Source organism: Anomaloglossus baeobatrachus, chromosome 1, assembly GCF_048569485.1.
Source record: "Anomaloglossus baeobatrachus isolate aAnoBae1 chromosome 1, aAnoBae1.hap1, whole genome shotgun sequence".
In the NCBI taxonomy this organism is placed as follows: Eukaryota; Metazoa; Chordata; class Amphibia; order Anura; family Aromobatidae; genus Anomaloglossus; species Anomaloglossus baeobatrachus.
Window position 1 is genome coordinate 371961017 of NC_134353.1, and position 13126 is coordinate 371974142.

A 13126-nucleotide genomic window follows, 5' to 3' on the forward strand; every position below is an offset into this window, starting at 1 on the left:
GGAGGAAGAAGCCTCATGTGCTCCTGCATTGTTGGGACATCGGAGTGTAGGAGATGTGGCCAGCAAAAAGGGAAAAGGCAGCAGGAGAATGAGCCATGTATGGGACTGTAACGGCCGAGACGCGGACACAGAGGCTTCGAGCCAGCGAGAGACCGGCATAACGGAACGGGACGCCACAGAGAAAGCCGCTACGACAAATGTAGCCGGCTCGGCAAAGTTCGCGCATGCGCGGCGTCCACTAATGACGTATTATGCGCCGCTGCTGCTGAGCACAGACATGGCGGCGCTCGGAGACTGTGAGTTCCTGGTACGGAGGGCACGGGAGCTCGTACAGGAGGATACGTGTGCAGCCCGGGCATGGCTCATCACTGCCCGCACCCTGTATCCGCAGGATTTTAATATCCAGGTGTGCACCTATACAAGTATTCAAGCTTATAAGCGTCCCCCAGGATACTGTGAGTGGTACAGTCCTATATGTATGGTCACTGGAAGGAGTTTGGCCAGAGGTGATCTAATGTACATGAATAGGGGAGTATGCTCTGTCCCAAGCCCACCTTATTATGCAGGGTGTACACACTGCCCCCCAGGCCTCATGTTAGGGGGCAGCTCCGGCCTTCTTCTATATATCTGACAGACTCTTCTGTTTTCTCCTTCCATAGTATGAGATGTACAATATTGAGAGAAGTGCAGAGCGGACGGCTTCAGCTGGGAGACTGCTGTACGACATGTAAGTCCTCCTCATGGCGCTCCTTATACCTTACACCTGAATGTCTGCAGGTTGTCCCTACAATTGGCGACTCAGGGGTCAGGATTGATCAAGAATGGCTTTATGTGCACCAAATCTTAGCAAATCTGAAATGTTGCACATTAATGGCCAAGGTGAACCAAATTATGCCTATACCACCTTGTTTAGTGTTCTTCCCAGTGTTAGACGCTGTATGGCGGGCATTACATGGGGTTAGGGCGAGGTGAAGGGGTGTGGGTCTGGGGTCGCCTTATGAAGTAGATCTGAGAGGGACAACTCTTTATTACTGGGGATCTGTCAGGTTGGATAATGTTATTAATCTGCAGGGTAATAGTGTTATGACGGTGTCCGGACTCCAGCACTGAAAGTGCGGCACCTGAGACAATAAATCTAATAGCGGAGGAATAAATGTAATAGCGTTATTCGAGGTTCCCTTTAAAGGAGTTGTCTAAATGAACAAGTCTGTGTCACTCCGTGACTGCAGCACAGGTGTCAGAGAAGGGAATGGCGGTCACGTGCCGCGAGTTTAGGATATGCATACCCCCGGCTAGAATGCGACAAGACTGTTTCCACCTTCTCACAATATACTTGCATTGTCAAGGCTGCACCCATCTAGTCGGATTCTGTCCGCGAATATGTATATCACATACCAGTGACCGCCATTCCCGGCTCTGACACTGGAGAATCATCAGTGTGCGCACTGTGAGAATTCATATAAAGTGCCTGCAGATGTGTCATTTTAGAATGGACAACCCCTTTAAGTAACGTATAATGGATCATAGGTGCCAAAACTCACCCCCCTCTGGTGGTGGTGGTGTGGGAGCTGGTTCCCTTTAAGCTGGTAAACCGCAGCGAACGTAGATGGCTGCAATCGCCGCTGTTAGGCCAGCACTATAACACAGCTGGCTTTCTCCATACACGCGCACCTGATCTAGGACGTATCGGAACATCCCATGTGGGAATGGTGTTAATAGGAGCATTCCCCCTGTATATAGGAAGAATATTACCACAAAATATAAGAACACGCCCTAAGGTTATGTGCGCACGCTGCCTTTTTTTCTGTTCACATAGAGGCATAGATGCACCCGCTGTAAAAATGCATAAAAAAAAAGCATGTGTTTTTGTGCGTTTTTACTGTGTTTTAATTGCTGCGTTTTTTCCAATGCATTGCATGGGTGAAAAATGGTGCCAAAAACGCAGAAATAATTGACATGCTGCAGTGGTCACCACAAAACTGCACTGTGCGGACAGCAAAAATGAAAACTCATAGACTTTGCTGGGGAAGGAAATGCATACAGTTTTGAGACCAATATTGCACCCGAAAGACACGAAAAAAAAAAGGAAGCAAAAAATCGCAGCGTGCGCACATAGCCTAAGCCTATATTTTCCTGATGTGAGCTGCTCTGGGTGTAGTTGGGGTCCTGGTAATAGAGAAATCTGGGAAAGAACATCACCAAGAAACTTTTCAGTATTCTTTCTAGCGGACATGTCGGTATGTTCAGCTTTACTATATGTTCTTTGAACAGACTGTTAAAATGTAAGAATGTTTGTTACTTTCTTGGAGCACATTTTACAGTTGTGTTCATGTGTTTTTTAAGGTTTGTGAACTTTTCAGACCAGCCTGTGGTTTGGAGGGAAATAAATGTTATTACGGCAGCGCTTCGGAATGATTTACAGGATAAACAAACACAATTTTTACGAGGTGAGACACTAATTGGAATGTATGGGCACTTCGCTGGGATTTTAAATATATTTGATCACAAGAAAAAAGTTTGCCATTTACAAGTGTTGGTTTTTTTTTGTTTTTGTTTTTGTTTTTTTGTTTGTTTGTTTTTTTTTTACTTCTGTGTGCATATATTTAAAGGGAACCTGTCAGCAGAAATTTTGCCCTAAACCTAAAAGATTCCCCTTCTGCAGCTCCTGGGCTGCATTCTAGCAAGGTTCCTATAGTTATTCTGCCCCCTTTGAGACCAAAATAAATAGTTTATAAAGTGGTACCTTTTCAGTTTTAAAATCTTGTTAATGGTACACGGGGGCGGGCTGTCTGTTGTCTGTTACTGTCCCTCTGGCCGCTTTAGGCCGTCCCCCAACGCTCATTTACATACCTCAGGACGCCGCCCAGTGCGTCCGATGTCTCGCGCATGCGCCGTGCCACTGTAGCGGGGCTGCACATTCGGACCGCTGGTGACGTTGCGCAGGCACGAGATTATGGGCGGCGCTGTGATTTTCATCAGCAAGATCCCGCCCATAATCTCGTGGCCGCGCTTTCCCCTCTGCCTCCACTGTTCTGTGCATGCCCTGGCCAGATGACCCAACGTCGCCTCTTTCCCATCTAGCCCTGGAGCAGGAAATAGATGGGAGGAGCGGAGCAGGACACCACCGATCATCTGGCCAGGGCATGCGCAGAACGGTGGAGGCAGAGGGGAAAGCGTGGGCACGAGATTATGGGCGGGAGCTTGCTGATGAAAATCACAGCACCGCCCATAATCTCGTGCCTGCGCAACGTCACCAGCGGTCCCACTGTGCACAGTCCCGCTACAGTGGCACAGCGCATGCGCGAGACATCGGACGCACTGGTCGGCCTCCTGAGGTATGTAAATGAGTGTTGGGGGACGGCCTAAACCAGCAGGAAGGACAGTAACGGACACCAGACAGCCCGCCCCCTTGTACCATTAACAAGATTTTCAAACTGAAAGGTACCACTTTATAAACTATTTATTTTGATCTAAAAGGGGGCAGAATAACTATAGGAACCTTGCTAGAATGCAGCCCAGGAGCTGCAGAGGGGAAATCTTTTAGGTTTAGGGGAAAATTTCTGCTGACAGGTTCCCTTTAAAGATATTAATCAACTCAACTGGAGGTTTTGTTGTTTTGGGTTTTTTTTTGTCCCCTGAATGCACTGTAGGTAGCAATCTTTTGAATGATTGTTCTATATAATGCAATACTATTTCATTGCAGCATATAGTGTAAGTGTTGGCCTTCACAGGGTGACCAAGTTGGCAGTTATGGGACCTTCAGCAGGTTCTTGGCTGATTGTATCAAGGGGAGCAAGTTCGTATGTACGTGCTCCATGTAAATGTCACTGTAAGTAATTAAGAGCAGCATCTAAATGGTTAATAGCAGTGGTCTTTTGAAATTATTATTTATTATATTTTCCATTTATTCCATGGTGCTTTACATGTGAAAGGGGTATACATAATTAGAGACAAGTACAATAATCATGAACAATACAAGGCACAGACTGGTACAGGAGGACAGAGGTCCCTGCCCGCGAGGGCTCACAGTCTACAAGGGATAGATGAGGGATAGATGAGGATACAGTAGGTTAGGGTAGAGCTGATTGTGCGGCATTATATCAGACTGAGGGTTACAGCAGGTTGTAGGCTTGTCGGAAGAGGTGGGTCTTCAGGTTCGTTTTGAAGCTTGTCAAGGTTGGCGAGAGTCTTATATTCTGGGGCAGAGCATTCCAGAGTATGGGGGAGGCACGGGCGAAATCTTGGATGCGATGGTGGGAAGAGGAGATGAGAGGGGAGTAGAGAAGGAGATCTTGTGGGGATTGAAGGTTACGTGCAGGTAAGTATCGGGAGACTAGGTCACAGATGTAGGGAGGAGACAGGTTGTGGATGGCTTTGTATGTCATGGTTAGGGTTTAAACTGGAGTTGGGCAATGGGAAGCCAGTGAAGGGATTGGCAGAGAGGAGAGGTCGGGGGGACAGGTGGATTAGTCGGGGAGCAATGCTGCCTGTGTAACCCCTGCAGCTTTTGGAGTGGGCTCAGTTCTTGAAGCCTTCCATACAAGACTTATACCGTGTTTCCCCGATAGTAAGACGTAGTGGGGGTTTTGGGGGAGTCGTCTAATGTAAGACGTACCCCGAAAGTAAGACATAGTAAACGGAAAGCGTTATTTTTTTTTTCTTCTTCTTTACAGTACCGGCCGAGAGCTCAGCTGAGCGCCCTGACAGGCCGGCGGCCGAGCGCCCAGCTGAGCGCCCTGACATGCCGCGGGCGAGCGCTCAGCTGAGAGCTGTCACATGCCGGCGGTCGGGCGCTCAGCCGAACGCTCGGCCACCAAGAAATGTTGCAGTAATGTTGTCCGTGGTCCATCAGGACCACGGACAACATACAAAAACACGCAGCCTCAGTGCCCTCATGTGCAGCAATCGCGGCAAGTCCCCATACGGTACATTGCATGGAGACTTGCTGCGATTGCTGTGGGATTTTTTTCCAATATAAGACATACCCCGAAAGTAAGACATAGTGGGACTTTTGGGGGTAAAAAGAATGTAAGACACTGTCTTACTTTCGGGGAAACACGGTATATGTGCCAGTATGATCCTCGCGGATGGTACTGTCATCACTATTCTGTACACGTGCCATGCACTCCCATAGCTTTTTGTTGGAACTCATTATTTTCCAGCCCTCATATCAGTAAGTTTGGTCCGTTTTCTGTGATTTTTTAGACTGATCCCTCTAGTACAATACCCTATATCCTAGGTGTGTGTTAATGCTATTCCTGCTTTTTTTTTCAGCCCTGTTTGAGGCTCTTCCCGGTCGTGTGCAGTGTGAAATGTTACTGAAGGCTACAGAACAATGTTTTAATACACTGGAGCGAGCAGAAATGCTGCTACTTTTGTTGAGACGTTTTCCAGAAACTGTAGTACAACACGGGGTAAGGAGATTTATATTGGGGTCGTTGGCACATTTTTAATGATCGCATCATGTATCATGACATTTAGGCCATTAAAGCTAATGTATGTGATATGACAGCATTTACACTGGGCGGTTATGAACTCTTCAAAACGTGCAAATCAGAACGGTTCATACATTTAAATGGTCTCATTTCCACTAAATGTTCTGCTGTAGGATGTTACTTGCTCAGCGCTGTCTCCCTGCCGCTGCCCCGTTCTGAGCTCAGGGGCCCTGGCTGTGTAGACAGAGACCAGAGCAGCAGCAGAGAGCCGGCACGGAATTCAGGGAGCGCAAGTAATACTTCAATTTTATTTTATTTTCTAACTGCCACACTTTTCTGAAAGAAAACAACCCCTTTATTGGCATTAGACAGGAATTATTAATATAAATGAATATCCTATAATGCGTAAAGGATATCCCGGCTGGCACACACAGTACCAAAGTTTGAAGGAACTTTTCGTTTTTCAAGTAAATTTTCTAATTTAGACATCTGGGCCTGCTTCCTTAGCAGAGGCCTACAAGTCATTATATGCACTGGAGAAATGGCCATGATGAATCCGCCATATTTCTTTATTTTATAAAGATTCCTTCCCTCTGACCAGTTTGAAAAATAAGATGGATAACCCCTTTGAAGGGTTTGTCTTAATTATCAGAAATACAGGCTGAGAACAGAAAACACATTACAATAAGCAGTCCAGTGCTGTTACTTCAGTAGTCTACAGCGATAACTTCATGTCCATCCCTCACCCACTGCACGATCTTCATTAATGACATTTGTGTGTACGGCAGTAACCAGAGAAGTCACACTGGCAGCACAGCGGGAGCCGAGTGTCATGCGAGTGTCACTGCGACTGATGTGCGATCGGACCACAGCTGCGGGGTGAGGGCCAGCGCTGCGGAGGGGAGAGCCGGCGCTGTGTAGGGGAGGGAGGGATTTATCTCCCTCTCACTTCCGTTGCCGGCTATTGCCATTCTTGCCCTGCACTCGCAGTATACCGGTGTAATGTGAGTGCAGTGCAATTTTTTTTTTTTTTTTGCTCTCTTGCCCCATAGACTTGAATGGGTGCGAGAGAAACAAGGATCGAATTGCACCCATAGCATGCTGCGACTGTTTTCTCGGTCCAATTAGGGCTGAGAAAATAATCGCTCATGAGTGCTGACACACAGGGTAATATTGGTCCGAGTGGAGTGAGATGTTTTATCGCATTCCACTCGCTCCGATTTTTGTCGTGTGTCTTAGGCCTTAGTGATTCAGCTCTCACATGAATGATGGACATGCCAACTTTACTAAAGGGATCATTGAATGTGAATGGTTGTTTTTTTATTATTTCAACACCTTTCCTGCTGTCGGCTTGTGTTAGTTTTGTGTGGGGTTTTTTGTTTTAAATATCAGATAACTCTTTCAACATGGTGGCATTGACTTTTCTTTATCGTTCCTTTGGGAGACCCAGACCATGGGTGTTTAGCTTCTGCCTCCGGAGGACACACAAAGTACTACACTTAAAAGTGTAGCTCCTCCCTCTGAGCTTATACACCCCCTGGTGAGCCAGTCCCAGACAGTTTATTGCTTTGTGTTCAGGGGACTGGCCCAGGCGAGCTTGGTATCCGGACCTGCTCCAACTGTCCGTAGAGATGCCGTGGCATCTTCCAGACCGTCCAGACCTACTCTCGCAAGGTCCGTTTTTCCGCCCGAATTCTGCGGTCCTCAAATTGACGGCGTGGCTCTTGAGTCCTGGATTTTGACGGCTTCTGGTATTCCTCCTGAAGTCATCTCCACTATGACTCGGGCCCGTAAGTCTTCCTCCGCCAAGATCTATCACAGGACTTGGAAAATTTTCCTGTTCTGGTGTCGCTCTTCCGGCCATCCTCCTTGGCCATTTTCCTTGCCGACCCTTCTGTCTTTTCTACAGTCCGGTCTGCAGCTAGGACTGTCCCTCAACTCTCTCAAGGGACAAGTCTCAGCCCTGTCAGTGCTGTTCCAGCGGCGTCTCGCCCGGCTGGCTCAGGTCTGCACGTTCATGCAAGGCGCGTCTCACATCATTCCGCCTTATCGGCGGCCCTTGGATCCCTGGGACCTTAACTTGGTCCTCACGGTATTGCAGAAACCCCCCTTTGAGCCCCTTAGGGAGGTTTCTTTGTATCGTCTTTCTCAGAAAGTGGCCTTTCTAGTTGCCATAACTTCTCTCAGGAGAGTCTCTGATTTGGCGGCGCTCTCCTCGGAGTCACCTTTTTTAGTTTTTCACCAGGACAAGGTGGTTCTCCGTCCGACTCCGGACTTCCTTCCTAAGGTGGTCTCTCCCTTCCACCTTAACCAGGACATTTCCTTACCATTCTCCTGTCCGGCCCCTGTTCATCGCTTTGAAAAAGCGCTGCATACTCTAGATCTGGTGCGTGCTCTCCGGATTTATGTGTCTTGCACCGCTGCGCTTAGGCGGTGCACCTCTTTTTTTGTTCTAACCACAGGGCGGCGCAAGGGTCTCCCTGCTTCTAAGCCGACCTTGGCCCGTTGGATTAGATCGACCATTTCGGACGCCTACCAAAGTACTCGGGTGCCTCCCCCGCCGGGGATCAAAGCACACTCAACCAGAGCTGTCGGTGCCTCTTGGGCTTTTAGGCACCAGGCTACGGCTCAACAAGTCTGTCAGGCTGCCACTTGGACTAGCCTGCATACCTTTTCGAAGCACTACCAAGTGCATGCTCATGCTTCGGCAGATGCGAGCTTGGGCAGACGCATCCTTCAGGCGGCTGTCGCCCACTTGTGAAGTTAGGTTCTGCCTACTTTTTAGTTTTTCTGTTTATTTCCCACCCAGGGACTGCTTTGGAACGTCCCATGGTCTGGGTCTCCCAAAGGAACGATAAAGAAAAAGAGAATTTTGTTTACTTACCGTAAATTCTTTTTCTTATAGTTCCGTATTGGGAGACCCAGCACCCTCCCTGTTGCCAATTTCTTGTTCCGTGTGTTATCACCGGCTGTTGTCGTGGACAGAGTCTCCGGTTGTTCCGGTTCTTGCTCGGTTCTACTTGTGGGTGGCTATTCTCCTTCAGCTTTTGCACTAAACTGGCTGGGACTGGCTCACCAGGGGGTGTATAAGCTCAGAGGGAGGAGCTACACTTTTAAGTGTAGTACTTTGTGTGTCCTCCGGAAGCAGAAGCTAAACACCCATGGTCTGGGTCTCCCAATACGGAACTATAAGAAAAAGAATTTACGGTAAGTAAACAAAATTCTCTTTTTCTATCAATTCCAGGTGAACCCCTAAGTGAAACATGTCAGCTCCGACTTTTTGCTTTTTTTTCCAGGTTAGCTTAGGTGAAACTTTGTTGGAAGCTGAGAGTCTGGAAGACCAGGAATCACCTGTGAACTGTTTCCGAAAATTGTTTGGTAAGTGCAATTATAGGAAGGTTACTGAATACACCAATGATGGCGTTATTTAATGAGACTAATAATGCATGTTGAGTTTGATTTATTAAAGTGGGGTCTGGAGTCCAACTAAATTTTCATCTACGTCTACCTATTTAGAGCTGTAATAAAGTCTATTTTTTTAATATACTTGTATTAAAACTTCCCTACCATTCCCTAACTACACTATCTAACTGCTATTCCCCCCCTTCCTTTTTGATCACTATTCATTTGAGAATCCTAGTGCATGCTGGTATACTAAAATGAAGCATCATAAGACCAGGGGACAGAGGCTGTGGTCAAAGTCCCTGCCCCGTTACTGAAATGAAGCATCATCAGACCAGGGGACAGAGGCTGCGGTCACAGTCCCTGCCCCCTTACTGAAATGAAGCATCATCAGACCAGGGGACAGAGGCTGCGGTCACAGTCCCTGCCCCCTTACTGAAATGAAGCGTCATCAGTGATGCCCCTTTCAGGGGCTGTGTCCCTCCCTGTGAGTTGTGCACTGTGCGATTTACAGAGTGACACCATCCACTCTTTATTTATTTTTTTCATTTTGTGATGTGTGCTTAAAAATCAGATGGCATATGGATGGTCCGCGTGCTATCGTTTTTTGTTTGTTTTTTTTTTCTCTCTCACCTATTGACTTGCATTGGCGAATCTCATCTGATATACTCAGCCATACAGAATATCCTCAGCCGGATTACAGCTGAGGAAAAAACTCACAGATGAACATTGCCTTGTTGAATAACATTAATGCAAGTGCAATGCAATTTCTTTTTTTTTCTTTTTTTTATTATTGCATTGCACTCAGATATGAGCAAACCCTTAGACTTTGTTAAAATGAGATGGGAAGGCTTCATCATTAGTGATGGTCGAATAGTAACTATTCGTGTTTGGATTATTGATAACGAATCCCAAAGTACTATTCTGGTATTCATCACAAATAACAAAGCTAATGCAAGTCAATGGGGAACCTGAGCCGTGATGAGTACTGTAGTAGTGTGTGCTCACGATCAGTGTCTGCAGCGTTTTGGACACAGCATTCAAAACGCTGCCTTGTACAGTACAAGCACAGTGGATAGAATTTCTAGAAATCCCGTGCCCTCTGTGCTTGTTTTTTCCGCAGCAAACACTGATCTGCGGTGCGTTTTTCCAGACCGCAGCAAGCATGTCCATTGTTTGCTGCGGATTTGCATGTGTCCTCCATAGGGAGAACACAAGCGAGACACCACAGCGCACTGAACCCTGATCGTGGGTACAAGCAGCTGTGGTCTCCTGCGTTCTCCTGTGGAGGAGAATCGTGGCCCCGCAGGTCAGGACCCACCGCATACAGGACAAAGTGAGTCCTGATCATGGGCACATACCTTAATAGTCCTCTGTATTCGGTAAGCATTTTCTGAACACAAATAGTTACTATTTGCCAATCTCTATTCACCATGACTCACTTCAGATTATTTTTGCCATGCTGCTCTGGACTGGCATAAAGATGCTAAATGTTGCATCATTTTTGGAACATTTGAAGGTGTTTTACACCAGAAAACTGCCAAAAACTCCTTCATGAGTAAGGCTCATTGTGTCTTCACTTCTGTGGGAAAACATTTTGAATACAGCCTAATACAGTAACCTGTCAGGTGCAATATGCACCCAGGACCACAAGCAGTTGTGGGTGTATATTGCTAATCCCTGTATACAGTAGCATAGATGAAGAGCTCTTTAGAAAAAGTATTTCTAAATATCCCTTATGATATGCTAATGAGCGCAGGGACTAGTCTCAAGGGTGTTAGTCCCTTCTCTCATTCTGTCCTCTTAGCACAGGGGTGTGCTAACATGCTGTCCAATGTCCATTGCCCAGCATTATCATCAGCGGTGACGCACGTACCTGTGTCCGTTAGGGTCAGGGCACATGATCAGAAGTCCTGGTATTTCCGGTCATGCGCACTAGACCTGTCTGGAGCTGAGACACGTACACCCGGCTTCAAAGTGCACATGACCAGAAGTGCGGTGACTTCTGATCATGCACACTTACTTTAAATCCGATGGTCTGAAGCTGTGAGAACGAACCCAGGTAAGTGCTTCACCAATGATGATGCTGGGCAATGGGCATTGAATAGCATGTTAACACGCCCCTGTGGGTGAACTACCATACCATGCTATGAGGGCTAAATGAGTGCAGGATCTAACTAGTCCCTGTGCTCATTAGCATATCATAAAGGATCTTTAGACATATTTATTCTAAAGATCTCTTTATCTATGCTAGTGTATACAGGGACTGTTAGGCATGGATTAGAAATATGCACCCAGAACTGCTTATGTTTCTGGGTGCATATTGCACCTAACAGGTTCCCTTTCAACAGCTACAGAGAGGCTGCCTCTTCCTCAATTGTATCAGTGACGGAGGGTTCAGAACATGTCTGCTCCATTTCCTTTTGTAGGGTAATGTTTGACGTTTTGTTTTTTTTCCCCCAGTGTGTGATGTTTTACCCCTCATTATTAACAACCTGGATGTCCGCCTGCCCTCCAGCCTGTTATACAAATACCTGAACAAGGCTGCTGAATTCTATATAAATTATGTCACTCGAGCGCCTCAGACCGATGCCCAGCATCAAGGTATGAAGGGCTGCATATGCCTTCATGTAAATTTAGGGAATATATGTAGTGAGAGGGTTATTGATGTTAAGTTCCTTCCTACTCAGGTACACAAGATACATCTGATTTACTTTCGCCCACCAAACGAAGCTCCCAAAAATATATTATTGAGGGCCTTACGGAAAAATCCTCACAGATATTGGACCCTTGGGATCGGCTGTTTAAAATCCTGTCTGTGGTTGGCATGCGATGTGAATGGCAGATGGACAAGGGGACAAGGTTGGAATGGATTCTAATTATCGCAGTTCTGTCTCCATAGTATGTTTTGTCTTTGTCTAGAATATACATATTTATATATAGGCAGTTACAAAGGATTGATGTAAACCCACTCACCTCATTGGTCACTTCTACAGCTGCCCGCCATCTTGTCCTCTTTGTATCGCCATAGAGTGTTACGTTTCTGACTTCTTCACTGTATACACAGACCAGAACTTGCAACTGTGTTGAGGCCTTGGAGATCACTTTGTGGATCCACTCGTGCCGTGAGGTACAAATCTGCTGACATGTGCGCTGATCGCTGTTGGCAGCAGCCGGGGATCACACTGGTGGTTTAGGACGTAAAATTACTGCCCGCAATCATTAAGGGGAACCTGTCACCACTTTTTTTGCCTATAAGCTGTGGCCACCACCACCAGGCTCTTTTATATACAGCATTCTAACCTGCTGTATATAAGAGCACAGTCTGGGGGTATAACATAAACAACACTTTATAATTTATTACCTAACGGTCGCACGGGGGGGCCTTATGGGCGTCTCCAGTGTCGGCGCCTTCTCTTTCTGCCATCTTCGTCCTCTTTCTGAAGCCTGGGTGCATGACGCGACTACGTCATACACACTCGCCGGCCCTGCTCAGGACCTCAATGCCGGCGAGTGTGTATGATGTCGGACCCGTCATGCACTGCGGCTAGAGAAGGAGCACAAAGATGGCCAAAAGAGGAGACGCCGGCACCGGACAACGGAGACGCCCATAAGGCCCACAGCGCAACCGTTGGGTAAGTATTATAAAGTGTTTTTTATGTTATACCCCCGGCCTTGGCTCTTGTATACAGCATGTTAGAATGCTGTATACAAGAGCCCGGTGGTGTTGGCCGCAGCTTATAGGCCAAATAAAGTGGTGACAGGTTCCCTTTCTTTATCGTTCCCTCCATGGGAGACCCAGACCATGGGTGTATAGCTAGCGCCTCCGGAGGACACACAAAGTACTACACTCAAACGTGTAGCTCCTCCCTCCGGGCTATATACACTCCCTGGATGACAATCTACCCAGTTCAATGCTTTGTGTTTCAGGAGGATACACACACTTGCATTCTCTGATATTTTTTCATTTTTATTTTTTGATTTTCAAGATTAGAAGAAAAGCGGGTCCAGTCTGGACTCCCGGCATGTCCCTTCACACCCCACTCAGTCGGCGGTGCTGTTAAGGTTGACTTTACAAGGCTGGAGCCTTCACATGCCGTGCTCCTTCACATCCTCTGAGAGGCTCTGGTTTGAAGTGGGAGCCATCACGGTCCTCTCTGCTTGCAGGAGACCGGTCTCCATCCACAGCCCTGTCTGGTTCCTGCTGGAAGGAGTGTTCCCCCCCCCCTCAGGGACATGGCCCTGCGTCTCTAAAGCTAAGTATTGAGACGTTTTTTCAGGGGTCCCGG

At 47.1% G+C, this 13126-nt stretch overlaps 1 protein-coding gene across 2 annotated transcripts in view; it reads left to right on the forward strand.

The window, feature by feature from the left end:
* The first annotated feature begins 243 nt into the window (after positions 1–243).
* INTS10 (integrator complex subunit 10) overlaps positions 244–13126 on the forward strand; it is a 64674-nt gene continuing 51791 nt past the window's right edge. For both annotated transcript variants that reach the window (XM_075352488.1, XM_075352489.1), the window contains exons 1-7: positions 244–406; positions 660–727; positions 2344–2447; positions 5275–5414; positions 8732–8813; positions 11301–11441; positions 11528–11699. In XM_075352488.1, the coding sequence (XP_075208603.1) occupies positions 278–406; positions 660–727; positions 2344–2447; positions 5275–5414; positions 8732–8813; positions 11301–11441; positions 11528–11699 (836 nt within the window). In that variant the 5' untranslated portion in view covers positions 244–277. The remainder of the gene's footprint in view (positions 407–659; positions 728–2343; positions 2448–5274; positions 5415–8731; positions 8814–11300; positions 11442–11527; positions 11700–13126) is intronic.